General features: G+C 38.3%; 2 protein-coding genes and 1 non-coding gene across 4 annotated transcripts in view; 2 read left to right on the top strand and 1 right to left on the bottom strand.

Moving 5' to 3' along the window:
- Positions 1–4818, bottom strand: part of LOC139943666 (VPS35 endosomal protein-sorting factor-like) — a 31922-nt gene extending 27104 nt beyond the window's left edge. The window contains exons 1-9 of the mRNA XM_071940400.1: positions 4648–4818; positions 3688–3778; positions 2925–3113; positions 2335–2454; positions 2046–2076; positions 1747–1832; positions 1428–1556; positions 1033–1117; positions 254–428 (exon numbers count right to left, since the gene is read on the bottom strand). Of these exons, the coding sequence (XP_071796501.1) occupies positions 254–428; positions 1033–1117; positions 1428–1556; positions 1747–1832; positions 2046–2076; positions 2335–2454; positions 2925–3113; positions 3688–3778; positions 4648–4664 (923 nt within the window). The 5' untranslated portion in view covers positions 4665–4818. The remainder of the gene's footprint in view (positions 1–253; positions 429–1032; positions 1118–1427; positions 1557–1746; positions 1833–2045; positions 2077–2334; positions 2455–2924; positions 3114–3687; positions 3779–4647) is intronic.
- A 129-nt stretch (positions 4819–4947) lies between these two features.
- On the top strand, positions 4948–5020 carry Trnav-aac (transfer RNA valine (anticodon AAC)). Its single transcript has one exon. It is a non-coding gene; the product is annotated as a tRNA-Val (tRNA).
- A 743-nt stretch (positions 5021–5763) lies between these two features.
- LOC139943665 (uncharacterized) overlaps positions 5764–22956 on the top strand; it is a 50717-nt gene continuing 33524 nt past the window's right edge. Inside the window, exons 1-13 of one of the 2 annotated variants that reach the window (XM_071940398.1) lie at positions 5764–6245; positions 12512–12628; positions 13371–13700; positions 15234–15350; positions 16119–16232; positions 16756–16869; positions 17483–17596; positions 18085–18201; positions 19122–19235; positions 19404–19517; positions 20716–20829; positions 21599–21712; positions 22127–22240. In XM_071940398.1, coding sequence (XP_071796499.1) covers positions 6176–6245; positions 12512–12628; positions 13371–13700; positions 15234–15350; positions 16119–16232; positions 16756–16869; positions 17483–17596; positions 18085–18201; positions 19122–19235; positions 19404–19517; positions 20716–20829; positions 21599–21712; positions 22127–22240 — 1663 coding nt within the window. In that variant the 5' untranslated portion in view covers positions 5764–6175. Of the gene's footprint in view, positions 6246–9296; positions 9411–12511; positions 12629–13370; positions 13701–15233; positions 15351–16118; positions 16233–16755; positions 16870–17482; positions 17597–18084; positions 18202–19121; positions 19236–19403; positions 19518–20715; positions 20830–21598; positions 21713–22126; positions 22241–22956 lie in introns of those variants that run through there. The other variant, XM_071940399.1, reaches the window with a different exon arrangement.

The following is a 22956-nucleotide window of genomic DNA, read 5'->3' as shown; positions in this document are numbered from 1 at the left end:
ACCTAGAGCAATGAAAAGCCTATAGAAATAAAACAATGCACTCATGCACACAGCAGTTTAAAAACAAAATTCTAACAGCACCTTGCTGGACTTTGGGAAAGTTTCAGTCCAGTGCGAGACCTGCAAGGTTTATTCAGCAAAACCATTTGTTGTTATGATTCCAAGCTCAAGGTCGAATGACATGTAAACGACCCTCGGGGAACACCCTCATTTCAAAAGTGTTGGGTTTTATATAGGCATTGTCAAAGGATACAGTCTTGGAATGAGCTCCCTGATAGAGGCAATCTTGAAGAACCAATTACGACAAGTCTCTTTAGCAGAGTCTGGTACTTGATGAGGAGCAAAGTTCTCTGGAAGCATCTGAGGAGTGGAACTCCCCGATGGGATGTAGGTTGACTTACGCCGGATGCGATCATACACAAGCTTACCTGAAATAAAACAATTAGCATCTTATGAGACCAGCAAATTTCAATATTTTTCCCCCACCTAATCAACAATAAAAATCACACACTTGGTCCCAATTTCTTGGCTCTGCTTACCGAAAAGCAAGGAATTGGCACTTGCGAAAGCAGGGAATTCTATGCTAACATCAAGCGTATTTCACGGGTTAGCAGGGAAATTTGGCTTGTGCCCGTGCATACTCCTTGTTACTAGGCAATCAACGCTTACACAGCTAGCGCAGAAATTCGGCGCTTGCACATAAGTGGAGAATAGTGACCGTAAGCACAGAATTCGGCGGTAAGCAGGGCCATGAAGTTGGGCCTTAGTCACTTGGTGTTTACAACTAATATGCAAGTAGCAACAATCAATGGAACAACCTATACCCAATGACCTGCTGATTCCCAGGGTCAATCAAAATCATGCCTCAGCCTACTGCATGATCCTACAAAATAGAGGCAGATTCCTGGCAGAGTGCCAATGCTGGACTCCAGCAGGGCACCTGCTTAACTGATTGCTTTAGTGAATGATTTGCACCTGCTTGATTGATTGATTGATTGATTGCTTGAATCATTGCCTGGAGTTCCAACTTACCGAAGGTGTCTAGTATGTCAGTGATCAGGACGTACTTGCTGGGGTAGAATTGAATTACTGATGTGTCTGCAAGTAACTTGGAACACTGGTTGACAAAAGAAAACATGGAATTCATGAAACATTTCACAAAATATCTGCAAAGTAAAAGGAATGTTGAGTAAAACAACAAAAATGCAAACTTGTGGTTAACCAAATTTTCTCAAACTGTTTTCCAAGTAAAAGAAATGTTGAGAACAAAAATACAAGTGGCAAAACAAAATCAAGAGTTTTAACAATATAGATATGCATTAAGATAAACAGAAGGCAAACCACATCTGTGACTGCTGTAAGGTCATTCGATTAAATTAGTCTCTGTCACTATCATGTTGATTAATCTGATTAAGTTAATCATGTACCTGTATGGCAATCTTGAGTGCCTTCACTTTCTGATCCTGATCCCACGATGTAATCAAAGCTTGATTCAACTCATTAATTCGATTAACGTAGTCCTGTTGGCTCAAGTTCAGCATCTCTTTCACAGAGCCCTGTCCACAAAGAAAGAAAACTCTATCAAGTACTGTATTAAAGAGCTAAAGATAATCTAAGAAATTATAACTTTTCCTCCGACTATTTGAAACAGTTTCCAGCAAGTTTCCAAACTCCTGGTTATCAAAAACTTGGTCATTCTTAACACCTGAATCAACGGTTTTGCTTTATTGTAAGTTTGTTTTATACCTCTTCAAAATCATCAAGTTGCTCTAGTCTGTTCTTCACTTTGTCTGTGACTGTGCTCTGGGCTGCTGGCTGAGACTTGACGGTAACTGCATAATAAAGACATTACCAATAGATGAGAAATGGTTTGACTGAGGCTGTCAAGTGTACTGTCAATCTTTATTTTTTGTGTATTAACAAATTATTGAAAACAAGTTCAAGTGTTTAACAAATTGCAGAAATAAAATGTTTTCAAAAACAACACTGAATCAAGAATGATATAGATAGCATTTTAACAGTTTGTCATTGACATTAACGCTCACCTTTTTCTCTTCCTCCAGCAGAAAGAAAGCTCTGTAGAAACAAAAATATAACCAAATTAGCTGGGTTTATTTATAAAATGGGTCACACACAATCTAGGGAGGTGCCACAAAATGCAGACCATCACGCACTGTACATAACGCTTGATCCCTTGGCGAAGCATTGTTTCAAAATTTCAGGCTTTTAGTCTTTGTTTACATGGACTCTCCACACAAAATACGCACTCTGCAAAATTGTATGCCTATACAAATCCAGGTGAGCCTTTTTCCACACTGTTTAGTTTCTTCTTACCGTAGTGATGGAAAGTTTCTCTGAGGTGGTGTACTTGCTTAGAATGGTGGCTTTCTTGCTGGACCAAGGCTCAAATGAATCATCAAGTTTATGCTGCGCTAATGCTCCTCCTGCGTCAGTCTGTGAAGAAATTTAAAAAATATAGTTCATTAAGGTTGCAGTAGGTTTGGAATATTGTTTGCTTCGCTTGGATGACAAGATGGCAGGGCATGGGGTTTAAGTTCCGGCCAGGACACTTGTATCCTTAACTTAACCATTATTGCTGCATCTTTCGGATGGGACGTAAAGCCGTTGGTCCATTGTGTTGTGTACGAAGAAAAAACAATGCACTTATCGTAAAGAGAAGGGGTTCATCCCAGTGTTCCTGGTCTGATCGGCAGTACTTTGCGCCACAGCACCTTATAAACCATTGTATGGTGCTATGTATACAAAAAAAGAATAGGTCTCATACTTCGACGAATAGCTCCATTAGCGTGCGGGAAAAAATACTGAGTGCTTTGAGACACCCATCATATGAACTTTGTTATTTATTATCACAATTATTTAATGAAGAAGTTTTCCCCAGGGGACTTTCTCTATCATGCTCTTACCGTGTCTGGACTTGGTGATGTCCCAAGAGATAATGGATCAACAACCTTGACGGCAGCAGCAGCAGCAAACTGAGAGAGTGGATCCAGTCCCTCCATGGTGGTGGCTAGAGGGTCTAGGGCAGGCGAAGGCTTGGGAGACTGTTTCTTAGCATTAGTACTACCTCTTCCAATCTTCTTCACCTGAGAGATCTGGGAGTTGAAACAAAGAGGAAATTTGATTTCCTTATACCTTTGCTGTCTGATTGTTAAAAAACATGCAAGTACAGTTTTGAGTAAAATAGTTTTAATTAACCATTATGACTGAGTGGCACCTCTTTTATTGCCATTTATGAATACCCTTCTGTTAAAAACACACAAAACCTGATGAACAAATCTGACAGTTAAGCCTCAACTCTACATAAATTTTTTATCAATGTTGAGCGCTAAGTAGCTCAAGTTTCAAATTGTCGCTGTCAAGTTTGAAACGCAAATGCAAATGGTAAGTTAATTTTGTAAAACATCCAGTTGGTATATTAAACTGTTTTATGGCCTCTTATCACTCGGCATACCCATGATGGTCTAGCGGTTAAAGCTTGGTGGTCCCAGCTCAGCAACCAGTGGATTTAGGACTTCAACAGTACTATGTTGTCTCTACTCAACACACAGTTTAAAGCATACACCAAATCATACAATACTTATATCCATTTCATACATTTTGCAATATACTGAATGTAATTAATTAGTTTATTTTAGTACTTTAATAAATAACAATGAATTCCTTTACCGTGACAGGTTTTAAAGGATGGTCCAAGGTTGGTTCAGATTGAAGTGCGCAAGCTTTCCGCTCCCCATTGTAGTTTCTGGGACGGGAGTACCTACAAGTCAAACATAATTGTGGGGCAATGTTTAGTGTAAACAGTTATCTGTAAAATGTTTTTAGAAATTTAAGATATTTTGCAGAAAGATATTTTGCAGATACAGCCAATTATTTTGCTGTCAGCTATCTCTCTCAAATGACACAACTTACAGGCCAGGATTTCCTGGCTAGTACGACCATGGTACGACCGATAATGGCAAATTTTGTAGAAAAAAGGAGTACAGTTACTGGGTCTAACCCAACGCCAATAATGGCCCATGGGAATTTGCGAAGGGACACAAGGCCATGGCATGGGTCTTCGTGTAATTCCAGGCCTGAACTTAGCCCTATTGTATTGACTCCAGACCACCACAATTCCCCTGAAAGTTAAACGGGAATTCAAGTGAATTTAAAACACTAGATAGTAGAATGGGAAACATGTCACGGGAAACGTCGTCCAAACGGTACTGCCACCCCACTTTTTCATTTGAATCGATGCCATCAAATTCAAATGAAATTTACTTTAAAAATAAATAAATGAAACAGCCTATTCCTCTTAATAAAATCAGTCCAAAAAAGTGGTAGCAAGATACGGAAAAATTCCATAACCTCCTGCATGTTCTGTCAAACTTAAAAACAAGACACAGTAGAGACAACAGTGACAGCTCCCCCCCCCCCCATACACCACCACCAGTTCTTCCTGCCTGCTCAGCTCAGCCAGCCCAACCCATTCACCCAACCTTTGTTTTACGTTTTACATGTGATTATCGAAGACAAATCTGTATTTTGGGGTGATACTAATGAAATCACGTTACACAAAATTCAACCCTTATCATAACTGCAGCTAGCGAACTGTTAAAAAATCAGAGAAAATGCGGAGAACTTTACCACTCGTAAGTCGCCATTTCTATCGATAGAACGCCCTCTTTGGATAAGATCACGCCTCTCCTCTCTCAAGCATAGACTAGCAACAGTCGTCTAGTTCATTCCTACTTCGATCCACTTTTAGGCTTTATCCATCGAGCATGGCTTTATCCCATTCAATATGATTCTAAATCTGCCCACTAGCCTCCCAAATCCTGTTTTGCCAGCCCCATATCTCCCAACTACATATATTCAATAAAACTATTACGGAATCGTGCTAAATATAATAAATAACCCCCAAATAATCTAACGAAGATCTCAACCGATTCCGTAGTGTAGTGGTTATCACGTCTGCCTAACACGCAGAAGGTCCCCGGTTCGAGCCCGGGCGGAATCAAGTGACAATTCTACTTTTACTGAAAAACACGTTGTCTGTTTTTTTTAAGTTTATTTTATAGTTTGGGGCGATTCCGTGTTCTCTACGGTTTATTTCTTCTTCTGGAATTGAAATAACTGAAAACCAAAACTCAGATGTAGTGAAAGCTCTCCAAGATTATCATTTCAGACTAAAAAATTTAAAAAAGTCGTTTGGAAATAGCTATTATATAATGACTGATGTTGGAGACCTTTGATATATAAAATTATCTAATTCACTTGAGGCATTATTTGTTCTTTGCATTTCAAAATTTATAAAATTGATTTCGGGACTCGTGGTGGTTGGCTCCTAACAATAATTTCGAAATTTTTGTCTTTAAATAAGGGTGCAACAATCGTTGCGAAGGCAACAGTCAGTGCTCTGCCATAATGACGTCAATCACGATTTAAAAAACAAAATGAAAAACAAATCAAATTTATTTTCTTTTTTGCCTTTGTAAATCAATCAGAGTGACATCAGTGAAAGCCATACATCATTAGGTCCTACACAAGAAATAACGCCACGCCTATTATATTGAGGCACCTTGAACAGTGTTTGGTTGACTCAAAGGATCCGAAAGCCACACATACTTTCGACTGGGGATATCTTGAGCCTATTGTTAACCGCCTATGTAGTCATCCTGTTACGTTGTCTCTATTGTGTGCATGCATTCAAGCCGATAAAACCCCATTGTTAAAAGCAAAGGGCGCCTGTTGTTGCTTGAATAAAGAATGGACCATTTTTACAATCTGTGTCATCGCGGAAGAGTGTTTGCAAGGCTATACGTCCACATGTATACATGTATATTTCATAAGGGTAATTTGATATTGGAATTGTACTATCACTTTGGTTCGGCTTAAGGCTGCATTTGGTGATTTAACTCATAAGGTGCTCAGCTGTTATACAACTTCTTGACTTGCTGGACGCAGCTTTAAATCAACCCACTGCACTCATTAATTTCTAAAGTTTCCCACCCGCCTGCCCGTTTGGGAAACTGTGTCAGCCACTCCCACGGTGTAAGAGGCTCCCCGTAGGCTTACAGTCTCCAGGCTAGGAGCAACCAGTGCACCAGAGATAACTTTCATCATAGAGAAACATCGAAAGATTTGCAATTTCACAAACCTTGAGGAGAGCAACATGGAGAAGTGTACTTGGATTTATATTATAGTGGTTTTGGGTGCGTTACTCATACCAAAAGTGGATGCCGGTAAGTAAGGCCATTGGGCATTTAGTGTGAAAAATAATAATGATTTAATATAATTGCAAGAAGACCGATCGCCACTGGTTTTTTACTCATTATATGACAAAACGTACAAATTGTCCGTGTCTTGCCACCACACATTTGTATTCGTTAATGCCTGTCTATTTTACTCAAATTTGATAATTATAAAAAATAAAATAAAAACACGTTTTGTTTTGTTTTTAAATAACTTATCAAAAAACAATGGAAACTTGAGTGGTGACAGCGCATATTAAGATACGGAAATCTTTGGAGGAAACCTACAATAATTCCTAATTCTAAAGTGACACATATTAATATTAATACATGAACTAAATGTATTTGTGGCCACGAAAATATATTGAAAAGGTGACGGATTCAGCAACTTTGTTTACAGAAAGTGTCCTCCTTGGTTTCCCTCTTCTATCAAAAATTCGTTGTTAAATTTTGGACCCAAGCTATTAAAATAGCTTTAAAAAGTAAGTGTATACATTAATGCAAAAAACAACTTTGAAGTGGCACAACGATCCCTTTGAATGCTTTTATGGAAGAATGGGTATCTAATGGCCCATGACTGATGGGGCTGCCCCATAGAGCTATATAGCTCGGGCTGCCCTTTTTCGTGCCATTAAGTTTTTGTTCAATACAATCATTCTACTTCCATGATACAATAAAGTATGTGTATGTGGAGTTTAAAAAGTTCTGAGTGGTCCTTTTGTTTGCAGTATTTCCGCATCATCATAACAACCACCTGACGTGAACGCAGAACACAAACAGCTTGAATTGGGGAAATGTTTCAAAATAAGCGTAAACACCCATGGCCACATTGCCGTCTATAGTAATAATATAAGTATGTATGCAGCATCCACAATGATCATGGATTCATCCACCAGAGAGAATAATGACCCGTGGTCATGGCAATGAGTGAATTTTTGTATGACCATTTCGGTGATTGCTATTGTCTAAAAGGACAAGTCAATCGTCGAATTGAATATTACTCCTCTTTATAACGTCTTTATGACCGCAGCAACAAACACAACCTCTGACAGACAGTTTAAATTTGGGGCTTCGACCTCTACAAACGTAACGTAGGCCTATACACTCGACTCTCTCGAATGAGGTGGAGAAATAGAATATTCGTCAAAATGATCATCTCTGAACTTAAATAGGCCCCCTTCACAACAAATAATTATAAACACGTTTGATCTGAACTATGCAGCAAATAATTATAAACACGTTTGACAGAAGTATTTGAGCAAGTAAAAGTACACCTGTTGTGTGTCAACAATGTTTCGAGGCAGTCAACCGGATCATTTTCTGGCAAGGCCAACGTCTGTGTAAATACAGACATACACCTGAACGAGTTGTTATGTTTACTTACAGATATAGATGCCCATGTTTACAAAGTAAACAAAATAATGTACAACTGAGTTGCTTGAGTTTTCCATTTTACAACCAGAAAATGATTAACTCATCCCAGCAACAATGAGTCAATTACATCTGCATAATCAATTAAATTGTGGTTCATCAATCAGTGTAATTAATCACAATCAGTCACCCCTTGCACAAAAATAAGTTTGATACATGTATTATGCATAATTTTTCTTGAACATTGAGGGCGTTAAGTTCAATAGGAGCGGCTGGCTGGCTGAGCTGCCTGTGTGGCTATAGTGAAAATGCCGCGGCAATCACAATAAAATTTTAGAGGATTTTTAGCTGTTGAATTCACAGCAGCCCTATCATAGGTGCTTTTTTGACAATTATTGGCCGGGACCACTTTGGTGAAAAATAAAAAGTTATGAGACCTATTCTAGCGTGACCATTGAGGGAACAGCTTTCTCATGCTACATACCATGCAATGCATGCTAGCTATAATAGGCACTTTTAGTATGCTTTTTTTGTATCCTATATTTTTTAGACGGGAACAAAATAATATTTATGATTCCACCATGGCCATGAGTTTTATGGCCTAATATTAATAATAACGACTCAACTAATTTAACTGCAAAACATAATGACTACCCTGGCTCCTGGTCCTTGGACTGAAATTTGCTCCCCAATTAATTGTACGTCATGTACAGGTCCTCTATATAGTCAGTTTATTATCTCTTGTTAGACAATAATCTCTTATTTTGACAATAATAGTAATGATTTTTGAGCCACATAGCTCACTATTAAAAATGGCTCCCTCACACATAAAAAGCTCCGCAGCTAACCTAATGCAACTATAAAGTTCCACCTGTCAGATCACCACATTTCCCCAAAGTTTATGTGGAAATTATTTCACAAAATAAAAGTTTATCCCAAAATTCTCCTCATAAAATTTTAGTTCTTCAAAAACTTTCAGCTCTGAGATTTTACTCATAAATATTCACGTACCTTCACAACTTCCAATAATTCCTTCCGATTTTAATTTGCAGAAATTCTGAGTCACCTGCAGCGCTGTCGTCTACTATTAAGTGTTGTCTGAAATCTGTCACTTTTGCATAAAGTGCCTTCCCAAAATAAAAGCAATTGCGCATATTAATTAGACCACGCCCCTAAATCCAGGCACTTACAAAAAATGTATCAAACTGAAAGTCAAACGTAGCTCTAAATACATTATTCTGTAATACCTGAGCTTCAAAGAAAAGTAATTGGCTAAAAATAATTTAATGACGCCTACTTTTATTAACTTAAGATAAAAAATGTATACAAAAAGTGTTGACGTAAACCAAGCTTTTAAAACAAATGTGACGTAACCTCATTAATATTCAAAACCGTTTTCAAGCAGACGACAATTCGTTCGAGCAGACGACAGTTCTATTTTTTTCAATACTTATAATTTCCCAGCAAGAAAGTTTCATTAAAAACAAAAAAGCTTGTACAAAATAAAGTAATGAAACTTTACACAGAAAAAGATTTATGTTGTTCAGTGTTTTTGTGGTCCAAAAGCTAGATTATAATTTACAAACATTCGACCAATCAGTAAAGTTTTTGGCAGACGCCATCTTGGATTTTTGACAGCAAAAACACACGTGACTTACAATACATCGAAAACAACGTGACAATATCTGTGTCACAGTCGGGGAGGCTGGAAAATGGTTAATTTTCGCACTTTATTATTTGGGAATCTACTGTAAAATGTTTCCATCCTAGGCAGGTATTGTTAAGGTAAGATTGACGGACAAACAACACTAAAATGCCAACGTTTTTAGAGGGGCATTTTCGTTGCACACTCCGTATCGTAGCGTCATACGTTATCGACCCTCATCATCATAATGTTTTTGGTCCCCACCGCGAGATTGTGCAAGCTGCACCGGCGACAGAAGCTATGCAGTTTACTCACGCTCTGTATTTTCATCAGGCTTAATCATGCTGAGAAAAAAGTTTCCTGTTGTTGGTTATGCTCAAACATTTATAAAATGATTGATTTTTGGTACAAATCACAAGTGCATTATTATGCCAACATTCAAATGAGTCAAACTCAAAGAAACATCCATTCTCGAAACAAAGACGAAAGTTCAAAACAAAATAACTATCTGCTAGATTGAGTTTCATTCTGCTTTAGTCACTAGATGGATCACGTGAGGTGGTTACTATTTGGGATTCTATGGTGTGCAAATGTGGGGAAAATATTAAAATATTTTGAGTGAAATGACAAACATTTTTATATATTTATTTACTGCATTGCATAGATAGGCCTACTGTAATAAATTCCGATAAGCATGATAAGCGTAATAAATATTAAGTCTACATTTAAGAGAAAATATCATAGATTGGTTGCTTATCACCTGAAACCAAACATTACTGGTCTGAAATGGGGGAAAATGGATTGTTATGAAGTGTGTGTGTTTCAAGGGGGGGGGGGGGGTGGGGTGTTTTACTTTCATGCCTTATGGTATCTCTGGATTCTAATATAGTAGCCATAATGCCTTAGGACAAAAATGTAATTAAATTTGTTGTGTAGTGATTGAATATTATTTTTGATTTATTTTGCACGCCATACTAGCTTCTGAATATTCCATAAAATATCAACCAATGAAAGGTGTGAAAACATGTGACGTTGCTCCAAACTTGTGCATGCATAAGCACTGTTAATGGTGGACTGTCTCGCAACGTAAAAGCAAAACTTTTAAAATTTCAACACACCATGAAGTGTATCGTAGCGTCATACGTTATCAACCCTCATATGTTTAATAATGTTTCCCGTTGATTCCCGTTTACTGCGAAATTGTGCAAGCTGCACCGGTGACAGTAGCTATGCAGTTTACTCACGGTCTGTATTTTCATCAGGCTTAATCATGCTGAGAATAAAGTTTCCTGTCTTTGGTTATGCTCAAACATTTATAAAATGGTTGATTTTTGGTACTAATCACTAGTGCATTATTATGCCAACATTCAAGTGAGTCAAAGAAACATCATCCAACCTCGAAAGTTCAAAACAAAATTACTATCTGCTAAGATTGAGTTTCATTCTGCTTTAGTCACTAGATGGATCACGTGAGGTGGTTACTATTTGGGATTCTTTGGTGCGCAAATGTGGGGAAAGTATTAAAATATTTTAAGTGAAAATGACAACAATTTGTTTTATTTATTTACTGCATAACTGTTACAAATTCCGATAAGCGTAATAAATATTAAGTCTACATTTAAGAGAAAATATCATAGATTGGTTTCTTATCTCTTGAAACCAAACATTACTGGTCTGAAATGGGGGAAAACGGATTGTTATGAAGTGTGAGTGCATCAAGGGGGGGGGGGGGGGGGGGTGGGGGTGTTTTACTTTCATGCCTTATGATATCTCTGGATTCTAATATAGTAGTCATAATGCCTTAGGACAAAAATGTAATTAAATTTGTTAATTGTACTAATTGAATAATATTTTTGATTTACTTTGCCCGCCATACTAGCTTCTGAATATTCAATAAAATACCAACCAATGAAAGGTGTGAAAACATATGACGTTGCTCCAATGTCGTGCATGCACAAGCACTGTTAATGGCGGACTGTCTCTCGCAACGTAAAACCAAAACTTTAAAAATTTCAACACACCATGAAGTGAAAATGTTATTGTTAAAAAATTGGATAGATGATTTGAAATTTTTTTTTTTTAGTTTTTGATTGTGAACAATTTTCCTGTTATCCTACTGAAAACACATGACACCAGGATAGGTTAAGGTAGCATGCAGTTGCAACTGTTGCTGCAGGGGATGGAGAGCCTCGGGGACGGGAGAGTGTAGGAATAGTGACTGTGGTGAAGTAGACCCAGTAACTGGTGGGGCGCTGTACTGCTTTTTTTGTTCTTATATATAACTCTATGACGTAGACCTACTCATGCAGGCCTGTCAGTCGGTGCATTATTGAGTATGTATGTGTGGAATGTGTGGTTTTCTGTGGTGAATTTCACTGTTGCGTTAGGCATGTTGACCCAGTGCAGTGCAGTGGCAGTGTCACTGACTGTCAGTGTCAGTCATGTCAGTAGTGTCAGTAACTGGGGCGCTAGATTCCTTTTTTCCCCCAAAATTTTGATATTCTCGGTGATTAAAAAGTGTTAATAACCTGTAGGACTATTTTTAAATTATAACAAAATTGGATCCCTAAATCTTTTCAAATCGGGAGGTGTTTTCCCCAAAATTGTTTGCCAAAAATATTGTTCAGTTACTGAGTTAGTTACTCAGGAGTCAAGTCATCAGTCATTGTCATAGGGTAGATTAGCAATTAGATAGACAGTTTTGACGAGTTTTTGAGATTTTTTAATTGTAATATGGTAGAATTGAAAAGCAATCTTTGAATGTTTGAACAACGTGTACACGTCTCCTCTATGAGCAAGAGTGTCAAGATCGATTCGATGTTTTAGAAAAGGCCACTTGAAAAATCATTTGGTTTTCTCCTAAAATAATAGATGTTTTTTTAATAACATTTCGCGGAACGAAACAAGAGCGAAACAAACCTCATAGTTCTAGGAGTACATTATTAGTGGCATTCAATTGGTAAATTTCATGATCGATGAATGACGCAGATAATAAAAAAATTCAGCGGGGCAAAAAATAGGAATATGTACCAGAATTATGAGAACAATCAGTGGTAAGAATTTGCTCTCCCAAGTTTATTAAGGATTGTTACTTTTTCTGTCCATGGAATTTGGTGGTGGGAATTATTTTTTCCTCGTGGTTTTGTCATTATATTATGGTTATTATGACCAAAACAAACCTTTTTTGTATTGGGCCGAATGGTAATTTTTTGTATGTATTATTTTCTTCTTACTTATAAAGACTGCTCAGATAGTCCATGTAGGAATGGAGCAACCTGTATGGATGCCTACTTGGCACCAGGCTATATCTGCCTCTGCCAACCAACCTTCAGTGGGACAAACTGCTCTGAAGACTCAAGTAAGTTTTAAACATAGAGCTCTCATTGTACATTGACTAGAGGTTACTGCTTATACACGTACAGGCCTGATACCTCACAGAGGCAACAAAGGTGATTGCCTCGATCATCCATGGTCATTGCCTTGGTGCCCTTGAAATGCTCCAGTAGAACTTAGGGTGCCGTTTACCAAGGGGAAAATGCCTTGGTGCCCTTGCACTTTCAAAAATACAGGCCTGCACGCACATATGTTTTTGGTGTCACTGTCATGACAAGGGAATATTTTATTTAAGAAAAGAACTAGTTGAAAGCAAGAAATTTTGATTTAGGCATACGCGCCTAGAGCACAAATTGTAATACGTGTCATTGCCATAATGATACATCTTATTTGGAATTCAGGATCAATGGTGTGTTCCCTTACTGTGCTGGGGTTTTCTAATGCAAAATATTTGTTCTTTCTCTGCTCCTGATTGGCAGAGGCGCATCTAATTCAAATTGGAGTGTCAGACAAAGCCGAAGTTGGATTTGGGGGGGGGGTTTGGGTGATTGGGATGTTACGAATCTTGCAACAGGAGATTTTCTGGGATGAAAGGTGGCAGCAGACTTACCGGGTAAAGCCATTGTTTTCAGAATTGTGCGCATGTTCAGAACTACGTAAACAATGGAAATTTACCCAGTAAGTCTGCTGCCACCTAGCGTTGGAACGTCTCCCATTAACAACAATACATTTATCTGACAACCTTGTTCTTTGCCCATTGCCCACAGATCGCATCTGTCAGTTCAGCTTCTACAACACATCTGGCGTCATCTCTTCCCCAAACTACCCCGACACCCATGATGTATTTGAAGACTGTCTCTACCTCATCAGAGTCCCTAGTGCTGTTAATATCACCATCACGATCACATCATTAGATACAGAGATGAACAAGGATGTCCTTGGGATCGGACAAGAGGGCGGTGGATTGGTACAAGAGGAATTTAGTGGACAGCTCATTGAGCCAATCAGCTTTACCTACCAAACGAATCAAGTGTGGCTTACTTGGTACTCTGATTTCAACATTATCCGGCAAGGATGGAGTGTAACGTATGAAACTGGTAGGTGTTTTTATGAAAATGGGGTAAAAAAAACAGGTTACCAGCGATCTGTTTTGAAGGTTCAGAGCCCTGACTCTCCCAGGGTTATTTACTTGTACATTGTGCTAGGATCCTTTCTGACTCGAACAAAACATTTCGCCATAATATGGTAACTAAAACTGTTGGATTGTTTATGTTAGTATGACTGATTCAATTTAAAGCGATGCTTACTAGTGCACAGTCCTACTTTGATGGGTGAGTTAGATAGGGAGGATGGACAGATTATGTGATTTTAAAATGGTTCATACAATCACCTTTTTTTTTATTGTATAATTATATTTTTATCGTTGGCAGGGGTCATAATGGTAACATCATTACAATTTTTTTACAAAATAATCAGACAGGCTTGCAACTTATCGAGAATAACCATAGAAATAGAATTTCTATGAGAATAACATAAAATAATGTACACTTTCAACGCAAATGTCCTTGCGGCCATCCGGCCGAAGCCACCCCCGTCGATTAACCATAGGGACTGAGTTGACTTGGGACCGAGTTGACTTGGGACCGAGTTGACTTGGGACCGAGTTGACCTGGGACCGAGTTGACTGGGCTCGAGTTGACTTGTGACCGAGTTGACCGGTACCCAACTACACAACCATACACAAGTCAATGGGAAACTACACAACCATACGCAAGTCAATGGGAAACTACACAACCATACACAAGTCAATGGGAAACTACACAACCATACACATGTCAATGAGAAACTACACAACCATACACAAGTCAATGGGAAACTGCACAACCATCACAAGTCAATGGGACACTTCACAACCATACACAAGTCAATGGGAATTGACACAACCATACACCAGTCAATGGGAATATACACAACCATACACAATTCCAGAGATGCCACTTCACAATGGGACACTTAACAACCATACACAAGTCAATGGGAAACTACACAACCATACACATGTCAATGGGAAACTACACAACCATACACAAGTCAATGGGAAACTACACAACCATACACAAGTCAATGGGACACTTCACAACCATACACAAGTCAATGGGAATTGACACAACCATACACCAATCAATGGGAAACTATACAACCATACACAAGTCAATGGGAAACTAAACAACCATACACATGTCAATGGGAAACTACACAACCATACACAAGTCAATGGGAAACAACACAACCATACTTTGTGGCCTACCAATCCCTGTGAGCCTGGGTACAAATGCATTGAAGGAGTTGCCAACTATACACATGCCAAGGTAATAACATGAATATACATCACGTCTGCGAATGCCATGATGAGTCAGATAAAAGTTTGACAGATAAGATCTGCAAATACCACAAGTCAGATCTGCAAATACTACATCTCAGATCTGTGAATACCACAGGTCAAAATTGTGATTTCAAAGTGTCGACCCTATCTAGGAGATCCTTTGTCAAAGTTGCAGAGAAAGATCAAAACATTACCACTTCTTTTGCAAATCTTTTTAAATGTATCTTTATTTTTCTATTTTGCACAGAAATTGTTAGACCTTGTTCGAGCCTGCCATGTATGAATGGTGCGACATGCAGAAGTGAAATCATCTCTTATCAGTGTGACTGTTTGGCTGGTTGGACAGGTGTCAATTGTGAAACAGGTGATTCTACCTTCTACTTCTACCTTTCTATTGATAGTTTTTATAACACTACACAGGACATACAGTTTTAAGTCCTATGCTTAAGGACACAAGTGTATTGACCAGGACGCGAACCCACACTCTGCTGAACAGATACAGCAAAGCTTGAGTTCTGCGCTTTTAACTGTTTGGCCACGACACTTCTTGGTGTAGCATTGTTAGATTCAGGGGAAAGCAATTGGGTTAGGGAGGGTACTCTAATATACATGTACCTTTCCAACAAGGTTGCACATTTTTTAGTAAGGAATAGATTTACATTGATGCCATATGAAATTTATCTTGATTATGTGTATTTTAAGTAGCTAATACTAAACATTTTTACCAGTATGATGCTCTGTCTGTCATCATAAGACTAAAACAGGTTTTTGATGACACCATGTGAACTTTTGCTTTTGAATTCAATGGTTCTTCAAAGAACCCATATTTCAAACGGCTTGTTCTGTTTGTATTGAGAATTCTGACAAGTGACAAAGGAACTGTCTGAAATGTTGAGTATCGATTGTCAAAACTCAAAAGAGAATATTCACATGGAACAGAGCACAGTGACACCTGTTTCACCTGGCTCCCTGATGAAATATTTACTATTGGATTGTAATGGTTATAAAACGTGGGTCTGCAATTTGTTGTAATGTTGAGTACCAGTTGTCAAAATTTAAAAGAGAATATTCATGTGGAGTAGAGCGCAGTGTCACCTGTTTTACGGCTTCTTTTATAATTGTATTTGTACAGATATTTTAGAGTGTGCAAGTGACCCATGCCTGAATGGAGGATCATGCTTTGATGGGACAGACGCCTTCGCTTGTATTTGCATTCAAGGATTCACAGGAAAACGCTGTGAAATAGGTAAACAAACAGCAACAAATGGAACTTATTTTTATGAATTAAATAATAGACAAAAAAGAAACAAGTATATACAATTTGTTTTCACCCTTACACCAATTTGTATTAAGCACTGTGTACACGGTACTTTCCAGAGTTCTGTGAAAAAATAGGCTTATCACTCGGGCAGGATTCGAACCCGATGCATTGCTACAGCAGATGTCTTACTACTGGACCACCGAGCTAGTCTTACCATTTTACCACCGAGCTAGTCTTACCAACTAGACCACTGAGCTTGCCTGGTGGCTAGAGGCAGTTGGCATCCTGTGTATTAGCATCGGTTATCCTAACCCAACGATTTAATAGAAGTTAGATTTGCATTGGGGATAAAGACATTTTGTTTTCACAGATCCCGGGAAAGTATGGAGTACTTATCGGTGTAAGGGTAAAATCAAATTATATATTCTTTTTCCTTGATGCAAAAGTATTAAAGAATCAAGATCCCAACTCCACGCACCAAAATGAGGCTTTTAACTTTTTTTAATAGATATTGGAGTGTGCATCAGCGACCCATGTAAGAATGGAGCAACATGTAACAACTTGGGTGACTCCTTCGCATGTGACTGTACATCGGGCTGGATGGGTCCAGTATGTGATCAAGGTAGGCAGGACTTAAACAGTTAAAAAGTCAGTTGTAATAATATAAATACAGCCTTTTGATTATTTGTTTGGCAAGGATGAGAACACCATATTGAGCTCTGATGTTTCTGATCAGCAGAGTGTGGGTTTGAGTCTCGGTCGTAGTACCTGTGTCCTTAAGCAAGACACTGAACCGTTATTGATGCTTCCTTAGGATGGGACATACAGCCGTTTTGTCATGTGTGTTGTGCAATGCACGTAAAAGGACAGTTATCTTAAAGCGTGTAAAGAGAAGAGGTTCGCCCCGGTTTTCCTGGTTTGTTTGGCAGCATATTGCACCACAGCACCTTGTGAACCATTACATGGTGCTTGTAAAGGATACTGGATGCCTCGATTCTTCACTAGGGATGTGATAAAACGCTAAAAGAACCAGCCGTCCATTTCACCAAACTGTTCTTAACTTATGATTAATCATAGGATTTAGGAGGAGTTCTGTTCCGTATCCGAAGACGTTAGGACGCATTGAACCTGTCCTAAGTTAGGACGGGTTACTTGTCCTAACTCGAGATAGGGATTAATCCTAGTGTTCCGTGAAATCGGCTGCTGTATTATTTTTGTTTGTTGTTATTTTTCAGATGTACTTGAATGTTCCAGTAACCCTTGTCTGAATGGAGGTCTCTGCTTTGAAGGACCTGATTCATATTTCTGTCGCTGCTCGGGAGGTTTCCAGGGTGATCAATGTGAAAATGGTGAGTTCTATTTGTATGTCGTGGCATTTCTCGGCACTGTACTATATTTTAGATGTTAATAATAATAATAATAATAATAACAAAAAAGAGAACTTTATAAAGCGCAAAAATAATAGCAGAAAGAATCCGCCTCAAGGTGCTGGAAAAGAACAACAATAAAAGTCTGGTAAGGAATCTAGATAATACAGAACTCTGGCAAAAAGTTTATAAAAAACAGTTTAATGCAAAGAGATTTACAAAAAGTTAAAAACATTGTTGTAGTGTGTTTAATTTCTTGGTCATGGCACTTGTGCTTCTTAGCAGCATTTAATCATAATTGGTTCGTACTTCAGATGAGACGTAAAGCCGTAGGTCCTGTGTGTTGTGTAATGCTTATAATGATCCAGCAGCCGATTTCACAAAACATTAAAATTAATCCTAACTCGAGTTAGGACGAACAAATCTTGTGCAAGTGAAATTCAACATTTCACCTTTCTATTTGTTCACAGATGCCAGTCCGTGCGGAAGTAACCCATGTATGAATGGAGCACGCTGTACAAACCTGGACTCATCGTTGTACATGTGTGAATGTTCCATTGAATGGACTGGGGTCAACTGTGAGATAGGTAATCAATCAATTAATCAAGTAGTCAATAAATAAATTAATCAAATAATATATTGAACGTTCATTCGGTTGGTCGATTGGTCGGTCAGGTCAATCAGTCCGATCAGGTCCGTCAGTCAGTCTTGTCAGGTAAGGTTCGTCGGTCAGGTCAGGTCAGTCCCGATAGATCAGTCAGGTCAAGTTGGGTCAATCAGGTGGTCAGTGCGGTCCAATCAGGAGCAAGTTCCAGTGCGCACATTTAGTTGACACCTGACCAGCAACATACATGTACAGGGATGCACTCATTAGAATGACTCATTTGGAAGCTTAGGCCGTGTCCGAAACGGCTACAGCTACGGCTAGATTGCGCGCGTCTGCTATTCTTCAACACTGGTATACGCGCTGATCTAGACGTAGCTGTAGCCGAAGTCGTCGTTTTGGACACGGCCGTAGTTAACCAACTGTGCCACGCTATTCAACTCATTTGCTTTCAGTGTTTATGCTGAAGCTTCACTGGTTCCCCTCTTCACTTAATACATGTAAGCATGGGACAGGTTATTTTGGACCGGTGAAGAAACCATGGTCTTGAGGCTTGTTACAAATGGTCGACCACAGTAGTCAACCAATGGTCGATCAGCCTTGGTTTGAGACAAAATAGTAAGGCTTTAGTTAACCATGGTGTACATCCAAACTTTTGCAAGGTTGTTCCAGGATGGTCCAGGTCACTCTGGTCAGGTTATACCTGTAAGTTCAGGTCAGTCTGATCATGTCCGTTGGTCAATCAATTCATCAATCAATCAATAATTCCATTATAGTTAGCAATAATTGCCCCTTTCTCTCTGTAGTGTCACCACTGGCCCCGGCATTTAATAGCAAAGCATTGACGATATCCTGATTTGTTTCATTTCAAAGAAGATACTTTTCTTGTACTTTAAACTACAGGAGTAGACGCTTGTATCAACACACCATGTCTCAATGGAGGTAACTGCACTAATCAGTTCACTCATTACAACTGTACATGTCCTACAGGCTGGAGTGGCTTACAGTGTGAAACAGGTATGTATGTGTACTACGCACTTACTGAATCAACCAATGAGTCATTTCATGTCTCATTTGGATTTCTCTGAATTTATTTTGGGAGACATCGAGGCCTTATTTCAATTTCAAAGACAACAAGGGAGTGTGAAACAATGCTATTTGTTTGTCTACAAACATTTGTTACAGAATCCATTGAGTGCGTTAGTCAACCTTGCTTGATTGGAGGAACATGCTACGAAGGCATCAATGCGTTTAGATGTGTCTGTCTTCCAGGCTATACAGGACTTATATGTGAAAGTGGTAAGTTATTGGTTGAATAGATGTGTACTCGCCATGCTATGTGTAAGTTATTGGTTGAATAGATGTGTACTCGCCATGCTATGTGTAAGTTATTGGTTGAATAGATGTGTACTCGCCATGCTATGTGTAAGTTATTGGTTGAATAGATGTGTACTCGCCATGCTATGTGTAAGTTATTGGTTGAATAGATGTGTACTCGCCATGCTATGTGTAAGTTATTGGTTGAATAGATGTGTACTCGCCATGCTATGTGTAAGTTATTGGTTGAATAGATGTGTACTCGCCATGCTATGTGTAAGTTATTGGTTGAATAGATGTGTACTCGCCATGCTATGTGTAAGTTATTGGTTGAATAGATGTGTACTCGCCATGCTATGTGTAAGTTATTGGTTGAATAGATGTGTACTCGCCATGCTATGTGTAAGTTATTGGTTGAATAGATGTGTACTCGCCATGCTATGTGTAAGTTATTGGTTGAATAGATGTGTACTCGCCATGCTATGTGTAAGTTATTGGTTGAATAGATGTGTACTCGCCATGCTATGGATACATTGGTACATTACCCATTGTAATCAAATGCATCTGTCTGCCAGGCTACCTAGGTTTTAACATTGCCAGAAGTTGATAACATATTTGCAGTGTCTCTTGGCTGAGCAGTCAAGCTTATCTATCTCAAATGCTGCTGTTTTTGATCTGCGGAGTGTTGGTGCGAGTCCCGATCTTGACAACTGTGTCCTTAACCAACAAGACACTTAACCATTTTTGCTGCGTCTTTCAGATGGGATGTTAGACTGTATGTATTTTGTGTTGTGTAACGCGAAAGGGTTTCCCTGGTTTTTGTGGCATGGTAGGCTGCATTAAGCTTGACCACAGCACATAGTAAACCATTAAACATACATACATTTAATACGTTTGCCTGAAATGCAACAGTTTTAAGAAATGAATAACAACAGTATTATGATCTTGTGAATCCAATGTGTGAGAACAGTGATCACAACACATGTTTTTCACTATTTGGTCTTGTGACTATGATGACTGATTGAGCTTAACATTTCACATGTTAATTATTTCATGTGCATGTTGGTCTTATAAACAGATAAAAGGCCGATACAATTATCAATGTTTTTTGCATGTTTTAAGAAGGGTAAAATTCCATTGAATGTTCTTATAAATGTTTTTGTACGTTTATATTTAACAGACACTGCAGAATGCATGAGCAGTCCATGTCTGAATAATGGAACATGTATTGAAGGAGTTAACAGCTACCTCTGCCTGTGCTCTTCATTCTTCACTGGTACTCACTGTCAGATAGGTAAGGTTAGGTGACCTTCATGTCAGAGTTCAATAGGTCACTAGAATATTAAAAGACTTCAAAAAGAAAATACTGTAGTACGCAGCCCTGACAGCACATATGTTTGTGCAACAAGGAAATTTGTCCTATCATTCTCTTGCAACTTTGATGACCAGTTGAGTCAAATTTTCACAGATTTGTTATTTTATGCATATGTTGGGATACACTTTGTGAGAATGCTGGTCTTTGACAATAACCAAACATATCCCCGAAGTCACCTTTGATTTTTCCCTAAAAACAAATAATTAGAAAAAACAAAATTAAAATGTGAAAACAATTTTGAGTTAGCTACTTTATTTTGTGTACAAAGTTGATAAAATTTGTATGATGCAATTTCGTCAAATATAAAAATCCTCAACCTATATATGCCGTACACCCTTTTCACCTTGGCTCAATTTTATAGAGCTGCTTAAGAGCGCGGAATACTGCTTAATGATTTTCTGGTAAGCAGAAAGGATCAGGATACCAGACACAGATATATATAGTACATGTAAAATGGCATTTTGGCTGGTAACCTTATTCTGGTGAACATAATTTTATTGTGCTTAAAATATTTTCTGTGCCTATAAGCAGGCCTAAGAAATCGAGCCATATGACCATATGCTTGTGAAAGAAAAACTCAAAACAGAAAAAAAAGGAGAAAAAAAAAGATTGAGACATCAACCACAAGATATGTATTAAGCAAAACGAAAGCAATTCTACAGGTGAATGATGTTGTTATTGTTTATAGATGTGGATGAATGCCTGAGTGATCCCTGTATGAATGGAGCAACATGTACTGACACTACGGCTGGGTTTGAGTGTGGATGCTCAATTCAGTACACGGGTCTGCGCTGTGAGAAAGGTCAGAAAATATTCATCTCAAACTTGCTATTATTTTTGGTGAAGAAAACCTTAAGGTAGGGCCGTAGATTGATAAATACTCCACAAACTTTTACTTGGTGAGATGCACTGCAGCTGTTGATGTATAGACTTAAAGAATGGATTCTCTTTGGAGAAATTTGGTTTGGATAATTTTTTCATCATCAAATCTGTGAAACGATTGATGCATGAATCATTTTTCAGAACTGAGAAGTCTTCCGAATTCCGAAAATCTACTCCGCGGTAGTAGAATGCAAAGCAAGATAAGTAGACACACACATTGTGTTAAAGCAAACCAAGTATATATTATTGATACCTCACCATGCAATGCATCGTACCTGTTATAGTTGATTTTTCCTACTCAGTTATTATAACAATCTGATTTGTTTTGATACAGAGATTGATCCATGTGAGAGTTTTCCATGTTGGAATGGAGCCACCTGTAATAACTTCATAACCAACTATACATGTGACTGTCTCCCTGGATACAATGGATCAAATTGTGAAATAGGTAAGCAGAAAATATTACAACCCTCGTAAGGATTTCTCTTGATTGGATTATTTTTTCGCCTTTTGATTTCAGAATTTCTGGAAAGATTGGAAGTATCTTTCAAGGAAAAAAGTAGCCCAGATTAGAACACCTCATTCATTCTGCCTTATGAATGGTTAAATGCACATCGCATGAATTAATTTCTTTACTAAATGAACACATGATGAATGCCACAAAGGTAGATATATTTCCAGATAAATGTACTTTATGGTTTAGAGCAATTTAAAGGCACTGGACGCTATTTGTAATTACTCAAATTCATTGTTAGCATAAAAACTTACGAGCAATGGAGAGCTGTTGATCATATACTACATTGGGAGAAGAGCTCCCTCTGAAATAACATAATTTTTGAGAAAGAGGTAATTTCTCACTCAAAAATTAATGGACTGAAGCCTTTTATTTTGAATCTGAAAGCAAACAAATTTGTGCAACAAGGGTGTTTCTTTTTTCATTATTCTCTTGCAACTTCTATGACCAATTGAGTCAAAACTTTCACAGGTCTGTTATTTCACGCATACATGTATGTTGGGATACACCAAGTGAGAATACTGGTCTTTGACAGTTACCAAAAGTGTCCAGGGGTGGATTTCACAAAGAGTTAGGACTAGTCTTATCTCGACTTAGGACCAGTTACTCGTCCTACATTAACTTAGGACTACCCATGCAATTTGTATATC

The sequence above is a fragment of the Asterias amurensis genome, chromosome 11, assembly GCF_032118995.1.
Source record: "Asterias amurensis chromosome 11, ASM3211899v1".
NCBI classification, from domain to species: domain Eukaryota; kingdom Metazoa; phylum Echinodermata; class Asteroidea; order Forcipulatida; family Asteriidae; genus Asterias; species Asterias amurensis.
The sequence above is the reverse complement of the archived record's forward strand: the minus strand, read 5'-3'. Positions and strand labels throughout refer to the sequence as shown.